This window comes from Fusarium verticillioides, chromosome 9 (assembly GCF_000149555.1).
Source record: "Fusarium verticillioides 7600 chromosome 9, whole genome shotgun sequence".
Classification (NCBI taxonomy): domain Eukaryota; kingdom Fungi; phylum Ascomycota; class Sordariomycetes; order Hypocreales; family Nectriaceae; genus Fusarium; species Fusarium verticillioides.
In genome coordinates, this window is record NC_031683.1 from 1,002,997 (window position 1) to 1,019,147 (window position 16,151).

At 49.7% G+C, this 16,151-nt stretch overlaps 5 protein-coding genes across 13 annotated transcripts; all 5 read right to left on the bottom strand.

Moving 5' to 3' along the window:
* Positions 1-38: 38 nt before the first annotated feature.
* FVEG_11303 (hypothetical protein) lies at positions 39-4,093 on the bottom strand. Its single transcript, XM_018900495.1, has 2 exons — positions 3,486-4,093; positions 39-3,371 (listed from the first exon to the last, which is right to left on the bottom strand). Exons 1-2 carry the CDS (start codon positions 3,663-3,665, stop codon positions 471-473), a joined length of 3,081 nt encoding a protein of 1,026 aa, XP_018758780.1. The 5' UTR covers positions 3,666-4,093; the 3' UTR covers positions 39-470.
* A 651-nt stretch (positions 4,094-4,744) lies between these two features.
* Positions 4,745-8,265, bottom strand: FVEG_11304 (hypothetical protein). The gene is made up of 2 exons (XM_018900496.1): positions 6,502-8,265; positions 4,745-6,450 (listed from the first exon to the last, which is right to left on the bottom strand). Exons 1-2 carry the CDS (start codon positions 7,165-7,167, stop codon positions 5,005-5,007), a joined length of 2,112 nt encoding a protein of 703 aa, XP_018758781.1. The 5' UTR covers positions 7,168-8,265; the 3' UTR covers positions 4,745-5,004.
* A 159-nt stretch (positions 8,266-8,424) lies between these two features.
* Positions 8,425-11,649, bottom strand: FVEG_11305 (hypothetical protein). 8 transcript variants are annotated; one of them, XM_018900499.1, is made up of 7 exons: positions 11,187-11,649; positions 11,049-11,129; positions 10,734-10,941; positions 10,329-10,462; positions 9,744-9,971; positions 9,507-9,672; positions 8,466-9,457 (listed from the first exon to the last, which is right to left on the bottom strand). In XM_018900499.1, the coding sequence occupies exons 1-7, from the start codon at positions 11,347-11,349 to the stop codon at positions 8,905-8,907; spliced, it is 1,533 nt and encodes a 510-aa protein (XP_018758784.1). In that variant the 5' UTR covers positions 11,350-11,649; the 3' UTR covers positions 8,466-8,904. The 8 variants fall into 8 exon arrangements, with proteins under 8 accessions (XP_018758783.1, XP_018758785.1, XP_018758787.1 ...); XM_018900497.1 differs by having other exon boundaries at positions 9,744-10,462; XM_018900504.1 differs by having other exon boundaries at positions 10,734-11,129.
* A 339-nt stretch (positions 11,650-11,988) lies between these two features.
* FVEG_11306 (RNA polymerase II holoenzyme cyclin-like subunit) lies at positions 11,989-13,590 on the bottom strand. Of its 2 annotated transcripts, XM_018900506.1 has the most exons (3): positions 13,301-13,549; positions 12,993-13,238; positions 12,208-12,923 (listed from the first exon to the last, which is right to left on the bottom strand). In XM_018900506.1, the coding sequence occupies exons 1-3, from the start codon at positions 13,458-13,460 to the stop codon at positions 12,439-12,441; spliced, it is 891 nt and encodes a 296-aa protein (XP_018758791.1). In that variant the 5' UTR covers positions 13,461-13,549; the 3' UTR covers positions 12,208-12,438. The 2 variants fall into 2 exon arrangements, with proteins under 2 accessions (XP_018758790.1, XP_018758791.1); XM_018900505.1 differs by having other exon boundaries at positions 11,989-13,238; positions 13,301-13,590.
* A 290-nt stretch (positions 13,591-13,880) lies between these two features.
* FVEG_11307 (hypothetical protein) lies at positions 13,881-15,669 on the bottom strand. Its single transcript, XM_018900507.1, has 3 exons — positions 15,123-15,669; positions 14,583-15,068; positions 13,881-14,528 (listed from the first exon to the last, which is right to left on the bottom strand). Exons 1-3 carry the CDS (start codon positions 15,423-15,425, stop codon positions 14,022-14,024), a joined length of 1,296 nt encoding a protein of 431 aa, XP_018758792.1. The 5' UTR covers positions 15,426-15,669; the 3' UTR covers positions 13,881-14,021.
* Between the last annotated feature and the right edge of the window lie 482 nt (positions 15,670-16,151).

Consider the following 16,151-nt stretch of genomic DNA (forward strand, 5'->3'; position numbering starts at 1 on the left):
GTACTGAGTTCAGAATAATCGTGCGCCTAAATTCAGTTGACGGCATTAGTTCCGGGCCAATCCTCGTGAACACATCACAAGTCTAGAATCAAATCCAGCAAAAAGGCAACACTTTTACGGAATTCCAATATGATGAAATGTGGTTGAAGAGTGAGAGAAACAAATCCCATTCGCCTCCGCTATGTCAAAATCCCAACTAAAAACTACCGAGCAAAAAGGCTAACTAAGTACGAGAATATCGAAAAAAGGGGTAAGGAAATGCTGGCTTAGAGAGCCTTTGCCTCCTATATCCGTCCGTCCGTCCGTCCGTCCTTCCTTAAGTCCATAACCATATTCCGTACTGACATATCGCGTTCAAACAATCCCGCATCATGCGTTTCTTCTTCCCAGGCATCATCTCCATAAACATAGTGGAACCGGTCTAGGCACATCAAGATATGTATACTCGATCATATAACCAATGCGACTGACTAAGCGCCATTTGGCCGATCAGGTTGTTTATCGTCCTCGTCTTTTGGTGGCGGTGGGGGAGGTTGGTTTGCCTCAGCTTCTGCTTCTGCTTCTGCTTCTGCCTGAGCCTGGGCTTGTCGGGCCTCCTCTTCTTCGAGCTCCCTGAGGAATGCCGCGTCCTCGTCTTCCAGATCAGCTTCAGCGTCCGCACCCTCCTCGCCGATAGGGTTCTCGGGAATGATGCCGTTCTGACGCTGCCAAACCTCTCGTCGAATGCGGTCGTCCTTGGCTTTCCGTGCGCGCTCGACCTCCTCAAAGCCGCCTGACTTCTTCAGCTTGCCGTCCGCAACAAAATTGGTGATCTCTCGGTGGAGCGGGTTGACTTGGCGTGTTGCAAGCTCCTTTTGCCGTAGCTTCTCCGCACGCTCAATAGCTTCCAGGCGATCTTCGTGGTTAGGTTGCAAAGCTCTCACTTCACCAAGAACACCTTCCTTCGCGGCGCTTTGATCAGCACTGTTGCCGAGGTTGATAAGGCCCTTGGAGAACTGGCGGGCGCTTCCAGCACTTGCGCCGGTGCCGTTGTCCTTCATCTGCTCCTTGGTAGCCTGCTCCACGAGGGTGAACGTTTCTGAGGCCTTCTCCAGATCGTCCCGCAGATCGACCAAAAGATCCTCCATAAGGCGAAGCTCGTCCCGCCCTTGGCACACGTCCTCTAACTCCTTCTCCCAAATCTTGGTCCAAATAGGTTTCTCCTGGGTCATGTACTCTTCCATTCTCTTCAGTTCCTTGGTCAATGTTGCGATATCCTTTCCAACAGAATCTAATTGTCGCGGCAGTGGTCGGACACCACGGTGCACCACATCCTTTCGCAGATCTTCGATGAGGTCCTGGAGGTCGTCCACCTTACCAACCAACCGATCAGAGTCGCTGTTGAGTTGCTTACGCCCGCTGGTAACATATGAGTAACCAGCGTCGCCTTCGATGTCGGGAATGGCAGCTTTGGCTGTAGCAACCTTGACATTGGCTGCTTTTGCGCGAATGGTAGCCATTGAGTCTTGAATGTCTGCCTGGAAATTGGAGTACGTCTGTCGCATAATGGCCAGATCTCGTCGCAAGGTCTTCAGTTCTCCGAGATGACTACTATCCAACTTCCTTCCAGAGCTAAACTGTGTCTTTGTTCCGTCTGACGAGTGAGAAGTTGACGGAGGTGACAGTGCCAGTCGAGCCATTTCGTTGGCAGCCTCTTGTTGTCGGTCTGAAACTCGTTGAAGTGCAGCTCCTTGATCCGTCACTGTCTGCTTGACATCCCGAACAATTTCGGTCAAGGATGCAATTCCATCGTCGATATGTTTCTTGACTTCGTCAAGAGCCTCGACATTGAGCACCAGAACAGTCCGGTCTTTGACATCCGCGAGATCCTCCAATTCGTGTCGTACACCAGAAACCGGGTCTTGGATGTAGATTTCAGGGAGATCTGCGCCGTTGTGTTGTGTATTCCAAGAAAACTTCTCGATAAATGCGAGTTGAAGCCGTCCAATGGTAAGCTCGGCGCGTCCCTCCGGCAGAACAAACTTCTTTACCTTGGACTTGTACTGGAGGAACAAGGTCAGATCCTTCGTGGGAGTTGGAGGGGGCGAATCTTGGAAGTATGAGGTCTCGGTGGGCTTTTGCTGTGGTGTGGGAGCAACTTCAGGTTCGGCCTTTGGCTTCTCGACTTTCGGCGTCTCTGGGGCATCATCGTTGAAAAACATAGGATCAGTGGGGGGCCCACTGAGTGTTGCGCTGGCAGCATATGCTTCATCGGGTGTTTGCACCGTGGGAGGATCTGGCTTTGCGGGTAATTCTGCTAATGAAGATTCCTCAGAAACACTGTCTGGTATCCTGACGGGAGAATCTTCGGCAGGAGCTGTAGTGCGCAGAGACTGGCTGGAGGTATTACGGTTGTGGCGTATAGACTGTCGACCTTGAACTGCTCGCAGAGATTCTCGAACTTCCTTTCTTCCTCGGTTTGGCACAGGTGAATTCTGCGGTGGAAGAATCGGTACACCATTAGCACCTCCAAGATGCTTGGATATTTGGTATTGAGAATATCTGCGTGAAGCTCGTCTTTCCAGATCACCACCTTTCTGCAGAGCGGCCAAGGCACTCGAAGTATTATCGGGCGGAGGTGGTGGGGGCGGAGGAAACGAATCGATATTTAACTCTCCTCCAGGTGGTCCAGGAGGCGCTGGAGGTCCAGTAGGGATACTACTTTCGCCCTCTGGATAAGGTGGAACAACGGGCATACTTTGCATCGTGTTGCTAGAGAGGGAAGACTGCTCTGATATGGCGGATGCTCGAGAGGATTCTCGCTGAGCATTAAAGCGACGTGGGGACTGGTTGGTACTGCCGCCCGACTGGCGCAAAGAATCAGTCGGTTGCGAGTCGGGCTGGAAGCCAGTCTCCAGACCCTCTTCTAACATGTTGGTGAGTCCGCTGTTGCCGCTTCCAACGGTACTGACGCTGGTTGCCCTGTCGGGAGGTGCATGGCCGTCGCGGTCCCGAGCTTGCTTCTGGCGGAGCTTCTGTTGTTTGCGCTTGAGGCCGTGTAACAGATTAATAATGATGTCCCGGATCCTAGGCAAATATTTCTCCAAACTCTCGGCACTCGCCTCTTGGCTCAACGTCGCTTCGAGAATATGTCGCAGTAGATCGGGCACGTTTCCTAAATCAGATGTGTCAACGTGGATGGCCGTGAATGCGCGACACGCCATATTGAATTCATAACCCAAGCGCACGTAAACGTCAGACACTTGGCTATCGGTAGCTTGTCCGCGCGACCATTGGGTCAAGGTCTCAAGAAGCTGTTTTGTTGCGACGAGAAGGTGTGTGACGCTCTTTTCGATCTGCGATAGAGGCATATTTGAACCGCTGCCGGAACCCTGAGAGATCATGGAGCGTCAGCATCTTGCTTTGCAATTGGGTATGGAACGTGGGGCAGGCAGGGCTCGGCAGGGGCACACTCTTGCCCACGCTGAGCATTACTGTATACTCACTTCACGGTTCATCCTGCGAGAGCCAGTCGACTGTACAGACCTCGCTGAGGCGCTTGAGGCTCGAGCCTGGAGCGCCGGCGAGATGGATCGGACAGGAACATTTGGTGGTGGCCCTGGCTCAGCGCCAGGCGAGCGACGATGGGCGAAGGCGCGTTGGGAACCGGATGACGGAGCTTGCATGACGGACGATAATGCTCAGATATATGTATCTAAGTCGCGACGATGTACTCGTTTTGTCGATGAGGGTCCAGGGAGCGAATAAGAAGTGGGAGCCTCGGTCGAGGAGCAGGTGGCTTGGTTAGGAGATTCAGCTCGGTGGAAGCCCAGTGCTCAATCTACGGATTTTGGGTGCCTTCGAGGGCAAGAGGCATCATCAAAACGAGCGGCAGGCAAAGCGGATCGCAAAATCGATAGTCGTAGTAAGAAAAAGGGCGTCGCAAAAAAAAGATCGAGGCAGGTGATGTACCTGGAGAGAGTGTGTGCGGTTGACGTGTGAGGAGGAGAGAGGATTGGATTGAATAGTGGGAGAAGAGTCTAGCACTGTAGACGTAGACAGTGGGTGGATGGATTGAATGAATGATGATGGTGGACGGTAGGTGAGGTAGGTGAGGTAAGGAAGTTAGTGGATGAAGGTAGGTTCCGTACGGGCTCTAGCGGGTACTAGATACAGCACGACATCAGTGATTCGACAGCTGAGAATACCGTAGTAGGCTAGGTACCGAGACTCTAGACCAGTGCCCAACCTTACCTGACCTTGATCCAGATGGAGATGACCCCTGTATAAGCACGTGCCACTTCCCATGGCGTTTATTCTGCAACCTAGGAACTGAGAGCATGGGTGAGATCCAATTCTGGGGGACGGGGGAGTCTGTAAGCCAACAGTTTTTGTGATCATGGGACTTGGTTAGCGATAAGGCTTGGATACAGCCGTTTTACTGGTAACATTCTTCAGAAACCGTTATCATATACACTAAAGGAATGCTGCTAGCCAATCCAGTCACTTACCATTCACTGCATTGTAATTAGGTACTTAGAGGTTACCCGCATAAATGTTCATGAACTCGGCACGAATTGTGTTGATGCATAATGCAAACAATCTACTCAAGTTACACTATCTTTTAATCAATGATATCATGGCAAGAATCAGCGCAAACCACGCCAAGTCGTTTCATAGTTGGTTCAGTATATCCCGCGGGACGGGCTGTCGGCTAGGAAACGGCTTTACCGCTACCACGCCTTGGCCAGCCACTTCATGGATCTGGGGTTAATAAACTTGGCTATTGTTTCGAAAAGCTGTTTCGTTGGGACAAACAAGGAGGCTCTTGCTGAATATTTCATTGCGGTCAATAATACGTTCAACGAACGATATGGTATCCTAAGTTCCTATCCTTAACGAATGGTGCTGTCCAAGCAATAAGTATCCTCATAATATCATCAACGCCGGTACGCCGTATTTCATTATCCATTCGTGTATCTCGCTGGTTCCTTATTTCATTACTATTCGTATATCTCTCTCCCATTATTCCTCTCCGAGCAGGGCGAACTGATCGCCAGACACGGTCCCAATGTCAAGCTGGGAATACCCTTTGCCCTTTCTTCCACTGATGAGATGTGGTGGGATCGATCCCCTTCCGCGGTCAACTATCACGTCCTTGCCTTTGAATTCTTGTGTACCAGAAATGGATTTTGCAAAGAACAAGCCCTCCCAAGAATTAGGATAGTAGAGCTCAAGTTTGCCGCTGACTGACTTGTGCGTGGAGTGAAGAACCGAAAGCACGGGTCTGGCCATGCTAATTTCAGTAAGCTCAGATCCTTCCGGGAGAACAATGTATGGATCGCTACCATCCGTCGGATCATAAGGCTTGACAGGAGGAATCGTTTCGCCGATGGTAGCAAGGCTCGTCCATAGGGGCTCCAGAATCGTCACATGCGTATCGCCGCTCTTTGTATCCGTGATGATTGTTGGCTTCGCCTTTTCGTTTACAGTCAACAAACTCGAGTCCAGCACTGGCCAGATTTGCAGCTTCATATCACCAGACTGCGATTTGAAAGATGCCGACGAGCTCGCGGCGACATCTGCCGTGATATCTCCCGATGCCGTGATGATATCAATTGTGTAGTCGCGTGGTGGGAATTCGCGATCTGGGCGAGCAGCCTTCTGAGCACTGGTGAGAGGCTCATCAATCTTGATCGTGCCTGAAGCAGAGCGCACACGAAGCTCTGCAGGTCGAACATTCTGGGGGTTCACTGGCTTCGGTCCAATGTTGCTGATGATATCGCCTGAGGCTGTTGAGATGTCGAGGAGGTCGTAAAGGGGATACCATCCCTTGACATCGCCGCTGGCCGTGTGAATGCGGATCTCGCGGGATGAGAGTGTGTAAGGAACAACTTCTTTGCCCTTGATCGTTTTGATACCAGGCGAAGTGATATCACCGCTGGCGCTTCGAATGTTGACCCCATTCTGGACTCCCAGGACGACCCCCTCTTTGAGGTTGATGTCGAGCTGCTGGGTCTCAATGTTAAGATGGTTAAGGATAGTCTCACGATGGGCCGAGACCGTGATACGTATTTGGATGCAGGGAGCCTTGTCAGACGAGCTCCAGGCGACCCTGCCTGGCACCTTGACCTCAAAGACCTGAGTTGTTTTGTCGAAGTCGGCCTTGGCCCTGAGATTGTCGTGGTTGGAGACAACCTGCAACTCGATAATAGCAGGCGAGGAATCTTCTACTGGCCGAAGAATAACTTCACCAGAGACATGGGTGCTCCATCCTTCAAGGTCATCGGACTTGACCATTCGTTGAATAATGCTAAGGTTGCGGTCAGATTGTATCTCGAATTCCTCAGCGAAGTGGGCCGAGTGTTGAGGCTTATCCAGGCAAGTTCGCGAAGGATTCCACTTGAAGTCGTCGCCGTCTTTGGCAGGTGGTGCAACGGGGTCATTATCCTCGACTGGGGTTGAGTGTGACTAGCAGTTATATCAGTCCTGTGTATCGTCTTCTATCAGTATGAGACTTACACCATGAGCAGACTGTATAGTAAAGCTACTGAAGATCATAAAAACGACAGAGAAAATGAGAAGCGAAGCAAGAATTGTCTTGACTTTCTTCCTGACGTTGAAATTTGAGACGGAGTCTTTGAATTGCTGCCAACGTGATGGTTGTTGAGCTGAGTTGTAGGGGCTGCTCATAGACTCTGGAGCATGGTTGATCAGAGGTCTATTCTCCTCAGGCCGGCCCATTGTAGCTGTAGAAGCAAAGGTTTGATAGTTGTTCACTGTAGTTGGAGGCGAAGTTGTTGTAGGTGAGGGCGAGTAAGCAGGTGGTGCGTCAACAGGATGAGCAAACAGGGGAGAAGCTCTTGGAGGAGAACGTGGCGTCGATGCAATGGGATTCTCTGAGCCACTCGAGTTCTCGTGTGACGAGGCAGTGCTTTCAGGGTTGCGTCCTGCAGAGCCTCCAGTGTCTAAGAGCCTCCTCTCCCTCTCCGCTTCTTGAATCTTTGCATCGCGACTCAACTGAGTTGGGTCCTCGACAAACACGTTTGGGACATGAGGTACGTTTTGTCTAGAGCGAGATGACGACGACTCAGACGACGCGTGGAAGTAGCCGTCTGTTGGTGAGAGGGCACCAGGTTCATCGTCAGAGTCGGCGGAATAGAGATTGTCAGAGTAAGGAGCAGGCATTTTGTCCTTGTCTCGCTGTGAACGTGGGGCGTGTAAGACGGTGTAATTGATCCAGACGCACGTCAAGTACCCCCTTTTTTTTATTGAAGTAAGAAGGAGATTAAGGTGATGCGTACGTGGCACTCTTCATAAAAGGAATCTGAGTGTGCTCGCGCCGTGTGTCACCAGATTATTGAGGTCAAGAATGTCAAACGAGATGAGAGAAGGATGAAGTTGAGCTGCGGCGTGGATGAGAAAAAAAGAGGGGAACAGGTCTTGCTTACAGGACGTCTCTCTTTTTGTTTCCTACAATCAGCCTATGGCCGTGGTCATGGTTCTAGACTGGATATTCATGCTCGGTTACGTTGCTTGGTTGCGATGCTTCTGATCGTGTGTACATATGTATGCAACGACGTTGGCCGATCACGCTATTGCTCTTTTGGGGGCGAGCGTTGAACGTGCATATGAAGCGGCGTAATACTGCAAAAAGTCCGACCAAGTTATCCGTTTATCGTATTTTCCAACTCATAAGCTATGGATGATGGTATGCCATGCTTCCTTACTTGGCTACACGGTATTTTCAATATTATGAATTATACCATCTCTACCTCTGGTATTTCTTTTCTTTGAATTTATTTCTTCCTCTTCTGATTCACCTTCTCTTGAAAAAGTCTTCCGTTCTCTCGTCTTATCTTCCGTCTCCCACCAGAGCAAGGGATCCTCTATCACTTTACAAAAGTTCCCCCAACCTTCACAACCCCGCAGTCCTCTTTCGACCCTTGCCAACTGCCATTCCTGTGTAAGCTCAAGTCGTAGTTTGCAATATTGCGTAAGCCCTGCAGCAAAAGCCGCGAGTTCTTGACATGCGGCTGACGACAACCTGTGACTGTGGAAGATAAAATAACGAGTCGAAATCTCGAAATGACGTTTGCTGATCGATAATAAGCAGCAAGCATACGTGATAGGGCTGATTGATAGCGAGTACTTCTTGGCCAAGCTACCCAAGCCGAGCTCGGATCTGCAGTGCGGTAATAAGCTTCTTTTGTAAACTGTCAAAGCCGTGATGACCTTGATGAGCAGCTCCCTGGACCCCCTTTCATGCTTAAGCCCAGGACACATTCACTCCGGCAGTGAGCTTCCTCTACAGACTTCCTCCATGCCTTCATAATTATTACCTTCTTATGGCTGTTATTGCAGTCCAAAGAATCCTCAGGACGGCCCCTCCTGTCTGTACCATTCGGCCGGAACCGGCCCCACATCTCCGGCTCCGGCTCCATGTCTTTTCCATGGCCTCTCACAGCTAACCCGGCGCCTTTCGCAATTCAACAATTTCATAGATGGCGAGTCAGAGTAACTTTCATTATCGTTTCAAACCTAGTCAAGGAAACTGATGGATTCATCACGAGACCTCATCTTCCTGTAACCACTTCTATCTTGAACAAGGAAATGTCCACCCAGTTCTAACCACTGACTCCCAGCACCTCCAAAAAATGAGAAATATGCAGTGCCAGCCGTATCATCACCTCGTCTTCTGACAATGGCTGCTGGTTACTTTCTTCTGATATATCAATCCCTTCAACGCCAGAATATTCCCCCGTCGTAACGCAATGCCATCCAATCGCTAGATCCTCGCTTTCCAGAATGTTGATGTGAAATTTGCGTGCGGGCGTGTGTATAGTAAATGTTGATTGTGAAACAGGGGAGGATCCTCTTAGTTTCTTGTGTTTGGCCCTTTTATCTCATAGCTAGTTAGGACTTCTAGCTCAATCCAAGAATTCTCTTTGAATTCTCGTACATCACCCAAGTGATACTCAAGGCGGGAGCAACCTTCAGAAGGTTTGGTGTGAGGCCCTTATATAAGCCCCGATATCCTTCTCGTTGAATCGTTTTCTTCGTTACGTCCCAAATGCCAGTGTATGTTGCGGGATGCATGGCTGTGCCCTGGGTTTGAAGTCGTGTTCGCACCACGTTCAGGGGATAGACAACGCTGGCTCCAAAGGCTCCAGACGTGGCGCCGATGATCCCTGTGGCAATATTTCCGGGTTTTACATCGTCCTCATGGACGTTGTTCTTCCGGGCATAGTACGACTTGTAAGACTTTTTTAGTAGTTCAAAAGTGCCCATGTCAATAGCACTGTAGGGGAACATTCCCACAAGTCCCATGGTCAATCCTCGATAGCAGGCACGCACACCACCATCTGCATACATTTTCACAGCGGTCTGGCGAACCAAAGCCGCGCCTTGAAGACCGTCCTTGACAGTCTCACATTGTAGGCGGAACTTGAGGGTATCGAGGGGGTAAACCGAAGCCCTGCCAATTATCAGTTTCTAAAACCTGTCAAGATTTCTGTCAGACTTACTGTGCTATCATGCCAGCAAAGCCACCTGAGGCGAATTTTGACCACGAACTGAGATGCTTAGGATCACCATGGCCCTCGAAGTTGGCAAGTGCGCGTTTTGCGGCTTCATATGAGCCAAATTTAATGGCCGTCTCAGGCATGATTTTGATGACATTGAGGCCGTTTCCTAGTCTTGTTAGCATTTGCCGTCACATCCAGGGTCAATGTGAACCCTGGTTCCTTGAGATGCAGACTTACCAGCAAAAAGGCTTCGAACACCCCCTGACCGAACAAGATCTCGAAAAGCATCGCCGAACGGTTTTGCTGCGTTTTTGAGAGCAGCGAGAGGACGGCCTTGTCGAAGTGCTGCACCCGCGGTCTCGGAACGACTGGACGTATTCACAAGCAGATAGACCTTCAGCCGATCGAGAGGCGCAGTAGCCGTACGCGACACTCCACCGGCGATGGCACCTGCTAGAAAGTAGCCTGGATCGGGTACAAATTGTGTTAGTCTAAACTTCTTGTGCACTGCTGTTGAAGCTCCAGTGGTGTGTTCATGTCCAGGTCCATGGGTGCCATCGTCGACGTGTTGTGTAAGCGTTTCGGCGATTTCCTGCGATATTTCGGTAGCTGCATCATCGTAGTCGGGATATGAGACTGCGGCCGCGGTAGCCATGTTCTCGGTCTCGTTCGGGGACTCATCCGGATTTGAGGTGTTGGGCTGACTGACGGAAGTCGATGTCCGGCCGGGTGGAGGTACAGGTCTTGGGAAATCGTAGGGGAAAGCGACTCGTAGAAGAGAGCCGAAAAGGGTGATGAAAAGAGAGCGGAAGCCGTCCGTACCTAGACCCTCTAATGTTTCCTCGCTCACAAGTGTGTCTCCTTCTGGAGTCACGCTGACCACCGAGTAGTAAAAGTCAAGTACGGCGTGAAGTTGGGAGTCGTGGTCGTGGGGCGGCATAAATAGTAGGAAGTTTCTGAGAGTTCATGATCAGCTGCAAATTCCATGATCGACAAGGAGACGTCTCAAGCAACATCTCGACTATGAGAAACCGGTGGCAGATGTATCGCCGATGGTAGCGGTTGGGCTTGGCACATGACGTTATGAGGGTTATCCCCGCCAAAATGACTGAGGGTCAGTCATGAGCTCTGAGCATCTGATGGGATGCGACTGACAGCCAGTGGAGTTCTCAATAGAAAAATACAACAAAAGGAGCGCCCAGATAGAATTGAAAATAAAGTACTGACCGCCATTCGTCAAATGTGACATAACCGTCATTGTTGAGGTCCATATCATCAAAGAACTCGGTAAGGCGGCGGTTCGATAGTGTGAGTCCGGCATTCTTGAAAGCTGTTTGAAGCTCAAGTTTGTCCAGTTTTCCATTCCCATCCTTATCAATTGATCGAAATAGGGCAAAGAGCTGGCGCTCTGCATTTTCGACAAATTTGCGGAACTCTAAAGGGTGCGAACAGCCAAAAGTAAGCTTTCAACATCGTGGCCGTAGGTACCGAGGCAATATCTGGAAGAGTTGGAGCTCCAAAGTCAGAGGCAGATTTGCGTACCGTTGTATTGTATCTTGCCATCGCCGTTCTGATCCACCTCTTCCATTATACGTTTCAGCATGTCGTCGGCATTCTTCATTGCTGTAGTTGCTCATTAGTATCTCTACCAAGCTTGAGCCAGCGCGGGCTCTCGCTTACGATGGTCAATCCTTCGAAGCCCCTTCCGCAGACCCTTTAGGTCCAGTTCACCAGTGTGATCAGGCTCGAGGCTCGCCCAGAGCTTCTCAACACGAGCATCGCGAGAGTTCTGGGGCTCCCGGAGCCCCTCTTCGATTTCCTCCACAATGTTTGTCACGCTCATGACGACAGTTGTAACTGCAATGGTGGCATATCTCGTTCCGGCAAGATTTCAGGGACGTCGGGCGCAACAGGCGCAAAAAGCCCTGCGCTGCAGGAGAGCGTCGCTGTGGAGATAAGATCGAGGTACGACGACTTCGAGGGAGGTAGTCGGGTTACCGGAAGTTCATGGCTAAACTGTCGCAGGAAGGATTCGGGTCGGAAAGGAAAAGATGGTGTTGAAGTGCCAATACCAATTGACGAGCTGTGACGTTCGTTGGTAGCTGAATGAAACCCCCAAAACCGGGTTAACGTTTTGCTGCTCTGGCCTGGGCTTGCTCAAAAATCCAGAGCCTAGGTGTACCAAATACAAAATGCTACAGTGGAGCTTAGCCCCGTCCGTCATGGCCCGGGGTGGCTATCAACAGCCGTCCTGCCCGCTGTTGGGCACTGCTTCGAAGCCTGGCGATCAATCAGAAGCACTGTATTATGCTTAGTGCCCCGGAAGGACCCGCTGAGCTATTCTTTTACGGTCTTTAGCAGCCAACATCCTCGCTCTGTCTCGGCATAAACTCCTGGCTCCTCATCTCGAGAGAAGCCTTTTCATGTTGGAAATATTCACATGATCTACGGACTAGTTAGCCAAGTGAAAGACATGTTCATTCAGTGGATTAATAGTTCAGTCTAGTATCTGAGTGCCCTACAAAAATTCTTATCTGAAGTTCACAAGTTTCTTATCTCATCATGGGTGGGCTCCCAAAGACAGTTCCGGGCATGCGGTCCGACAAATGACTGGAATACATGGACACCTGCATATCTGAGATGCTACGTAGAATATGATAGAATACCTGATGCTTCACAGTTCATTTCCCCTTATTTGAATCCCTGTACGCATCTTCGATATCGTCAAACTATCAGGTTCATACCTACGATAGGAGTTGAAGTTAAAGTTCTAGTACTGTACAGACAGCCAGCCAACCTGGAAGCTTCATACAATACCAAAATGTATGAATATCTAATAACAATAAACAATAACGCCTGAAACTCCCGGTCAATGCTCCTCAATGCTTAAACCAAATATACCATGCTTCATGTCTCGTTTCTCATAACTTGATCACTTATCTAAGCCTCTTGCCTTAACAAACCTGTTGATCTGTTCGCGAGTGAGCTTGTCGTTGTAATGTTCATAGCACTCATAGAATGATATTATCTCCTGAGTAGCATCCACCATAGATGCAATCTCCACGTTGCTGTCAACCAGCCATTTCGCAAACTTTTGCACCCGCGACACCCGATCTTGTTGCCGCTTCTCCTTAGGTTCTGCAGCAGCGGGCTCGGGCATTCCGCCTTGTGCTTGTTGGCCCTGTGCTCGCATCAGCGCCTGTTGAGCGGCTGCCAGTCCTGCTGCGGCGGCTGCTCCTGAAGTGCTCTGGCCAGGACCTGAGTTGTTAGGCCTCAACACCAAGGCCAGTAGGATGGCAACCATGGCGATAATATGTGGAGGGTATAGGAGCGGAAGGTCTGTCATGAAGTGATCGTTGATGACCGAGCGAGCCAGTTGCACTTCGTCGTCCACCAACGATAGTTCATTTCGCAATGCTGTGATCGTTCGATACGGTTGGAATACAATCAACTGTGATCGCATCTCGCTTATCATGAAGAACTCACACTCGCCCAGCTTGGACGTGTCGATGGCCACGAGATCTCCCCACATCTGTCGCGCCTCTGTCACGATGAGTCGAATGTGTTGAGGAGACTCTTCTATTTTGCAGGCTAAGTATATAGCGGTCGCTATGACGAGGTATGGGTTCGTTCGACGAATCTCGACTTTGGAGTAGAATCGCTTCATGTAGACCTGCGCCGTGGCCATGGATTGTTGTCGGATCGTTAATCGTTTCGCCAGCCGTATCAGTTCTACGCGTCCCTTGGGTCAGCCATTCAGTCAGTTCTCTCGTGGTGTAGAGGTGTCCACGTACGTTGATTAAAGTATATGTACAAATGCCGTTGCTGCGGAAGCGGAAACATTCGCACCAATTCGGCATTGTCCTCTTCAAGCTTCTGTCGCATTGTCACGAGCTGCTCCTTGGTGAAGCTCCAGAAGCGACATTGTGTCGAGTGCCAATAATTGGCTGACATATCTTCGGATAGACCGTTAGGTACCAATTCCGCAGGAAGCGTAGACTTTCAAGAGGCAGATTTGACAGCCGAAGCTGTTGAGGTTTCGTTGAAATAGTCTACTTGGAGAGGGGCCCGCAAGGCTGGCAAGGGCGCCACACGGAAGGGTCCCGACTTTGTGGCTGATTGGCGATACTAATAAACGACCTACCTACGGATACTGAGGTACCCAATAGAATTTGCTCTTGAAGTGCCTGTTCTTCAACTGGTAATTTATTGACTTGGATGGAAACTGGTCTTGAGTATGAGATTTAGGTGGATTTTGGCATTTCCGGATGATGTCTGCACGTGTCCTATTTATACTGTTACTTTCACTATCGTCAGAGTCTAAACAAGTCAAGTCATAGTGGCAGTCCATTGTAGCCAGGGTAACTTGGATAACTTCACTCATCATGCTCTCGGACTTGTCAAGATGTCTAATATTTCTCTCTATTAATTGAGATTATGCTCCTGTGCATCGAGAAGCTATTAAAAGTACTATCTGACTTCCAACTCGCCTTTGGGTATCAAAAGTTGTCTCCGTCACAGCATCATCACTGTGCGACTTGATAATAAGTCGAAAATATCCTTCATCTTTTTCTCATGGAACTCCTGAACGCCATCCAGATCAAGCATACGGATGCCCTTGTCAGACTTTTTGAAAAGAAGTGTACCGCCCTCCTGTTCGTCGACCTCGATATACCCTAGCTTGGAGCCCGTCTTGTCTGGAACCAGTGCACACAAAAACGAGGTCAAGTCTGGCATGGAGTAGGTTTTATCAGGGTAGTTTTGCTCAAGTGAAACTTGATTTGTGACGATCTTGATGGGATCCTCGTGGCAGTTGAAGCCCAGAATTCGCTTCTCAATACAGTGGCCTCCATATTTCTTTAGAGCGAGGGCTGAGTATTTAATGCTCTGCGCCGTATGTGAAGGCACGACGGTGAACTCCGCAAATTCTGCAGATCGGCCGAGAACGACCTTAGCTGCTTGTTGGTTGAGGGCGATGTTGAACTGGTTGGAGAAGAGATTGGCTGACATGTCGCAGGAACCCTATCACCATAAGTATCCTGTCAATGAGTAACATGGGTCATGGATCAGACTTACCACTTGCAAGTGGCACTTGATCTTGTTGGCTACGCCTCTATCGAGGAACTGTTGTAGGATTCTCAACGAAGAACCCCCAAAGAAATGGACGCTTCCCGCGTTCTTGATCCGATTCAAAACGTTGTCCAAGTCGAGTCCTCCCACAGAAATGCGTGAGAGCGTAACACGACGATCGAGGTTCCTGATACACTCGTGATACCAACCTCTCAGGTCATCGGTTCGACGGTCCGGATTCAACACTTTCTTCAGGATGTCGTAGTAGTCCTTCAGCTCAGCTTCAGTCCGGTTGACAAGTTCTTCATGGTGATGCATGTGGAGATTCACTGGGTTCTCGATATGTTTCAGAGTCTCGTAGTCCACAAGAACTTCGACGGGGTTAGCGTTAGACCACTCGGAAAGACAAGTTGCCAGGTCCAGTGCACTAAGTCGTCCATGCAAGGTAGCGTCGTCGATTGAGCCATACTTGGGCTTCACTGCCATCTCGAGCTATCATCGTGGTCAGATTTGCCTAGAGCATCAGATTCTGAGGAGGAAGCTTACAGTCTTGCGATCCTCTTTGGTCAGATCTTTGATATCATCAATATCCTGCTGTTTGATACCACCGTTCAAAAGGGTCTTGAAAGGGTTCTCGACGGACGGAAAATGTAGTTTTATCAATTCCTTGCATCTGGTGATCTGATCCATAGTCATGGATAGTCCAAAACAAACTTGACGGGGCTCTAGAATCCAAAGCACGTGGACGGTCGGCATCCAGTGTGTGGCCCTGTACAAGGCCATAGCCGCGGCCAGGTTATCTGAGTCGATGGAGTCATTATAATAAATGACGAGATCTTCCCCCAACATGGTGAATAGTTTGGCTGACGGGTAAACTCCTGCTTCGATGCGCGATAGTGGTGAAAGCTGATGGGAAGGTTGAGAGATTTAAGAGTTGTAATGTCTGATTGATTGATTGGGAGGAAGCTTTGAAAGCTGGTGGGCTGTGCATTGGATCTCTTGGGCTCAGTAAAGTAAGGTAAGCTGGGCCAACGTGCCGCTTAAAAAGCCCCGCGAAGCGCCTAGCACAATGGGTAAGTTATTGCCACACCAATCAGTCAGTGAATCAGCCTGCCCAGTTACACGAAATCACAAATGTTACAGCCTTGTGACTAGCAGTGGAACAGTGAGCTACCTAGGTCACCAGGCTTGTGAATAAGGTAGGTAGGGACTGTTTTTGACATGTTTCATTGCCTCCATGACCAAGCCACAGTTTTTCCACTCTTTGTTCGTATCAACAACGACTAACACGGAATTAGAACTCCCCGAGCCGTGATTCCCGACACTTTGGATAATATAACTTGGCAAATATGCGCTTGAATCATAGCGTCAACCGATCTAAAAGGATCATTCTTGTAGCTCAATGAGGGTGTTTGCGTTCCCCACGAGCATGAGGACATATCACTCCACCCAGCGTTGTCCACATTCTGGCGTCATGCGGCAAGGCCAAAAGACCAACCAGATGTGGCGTTTTTTTCTGTATGTTCTGAGGTCTTACTTGCTCTATCTACACGAGAAGCTGTGTAACTGCGTCAA

What these genes read in the sequence shown, in the direction of transcription:
- FVEG_11306 (XM_018900505.1), bottom strand. Translation starts at nt 13,460, where the DNA reads ATGTCAGCCAATTATTGGCACTCGACACAATGTCGCTTCTGGAGCTTC. An exon ending in GTACATATACTTTAATCAAC is followed by an intron (nt 13,239 to 13,300) that starts GTACGTGGACAC and finishes AGGGACGCGTAG; the next exon opens with AACTGATACGGCTGGCGAAA.
- FVEG_11303 (XM_018900495.1), bottom strand. Translation starts at nt 3,665, where the DNA reads ATGCAAGCTCCGTCATCCGGTTCCCAACGCGCCTTCGCCCATCGTCGC. An exon ending in CTCGCAGGATGAACCGTGAA is followed by an intron (nt 3,372 to 3,485) that starts GTGAGTATACAG and finishes ATGATCTCTCAG; the next exon opens with GGTTCCGGCAGCGGTTCAAA.
- FVEG_11304 (XM_018900496.1), bottom strand. Translation starts at nt 7,167, where the DNA reads ATGCCTGCTCCTTACTCTGACAATCTCTATTCCGCCGACTCTGACGAT. An exon ending in CTATACAGTCTGCTCATGGT is followed by an intron (nt 6,451 to 6,501) that starts GTAAGTCTCATA and finishes TATAACTGCTAG; the next exon opens with TCACACTCAACCCCAGTCGA.
- FVEG_11307 (XM_018900507.1), bottom strand. Translation starts at nt 15,425, where the DNA reads ATGTTGGGGGAAGATCTCGTCATTTATTATAATGACTCCATCGACTCA. An exon ending in CCAAAGAGGATCGCAAGACT is followed by an intron (nt 15,069 to 15,122) that starts GTAAGCTTCCTC and finishes CCACGATGATAG; the next exon opens with CTCGAGATGGCAGTGAAGCC. An exon ending in TCAAGTGCCACTTGCAAGTG is followed by an intron (nt 14,529 to 14,582) that starts GTAAGTCTGATC and finishes TTATGGTGATAG; the next exon opens with GGTTCCTGCGACATGTCAGC.
- FVEG_11305 (XM_018900497.1), bottom strand. Translation starts at nt 11,349, where the DNA reads ATGAGCGTGACAAACATTGTGGAGGAAATCGAAGAGGGGCTCCGGGAG. An exon ending in GCTTCGAAGGATTGACCATC is followed by an intron (nt 11,130 to 11,186) that starts GTAAGCGAGAGC and finishes GAGCAACTACAG; the next exon opens with CAATGAAGAATGCCGACGAC. An exon ending in GTCACATTTGACGAATGGCG is followed by an intron (nt 10,463 to 10,733) that starts GTCAGTACTTTA and finishes ATGAACTCTCAG; the next exon opens with AAACTTCCTACTATTTATGC.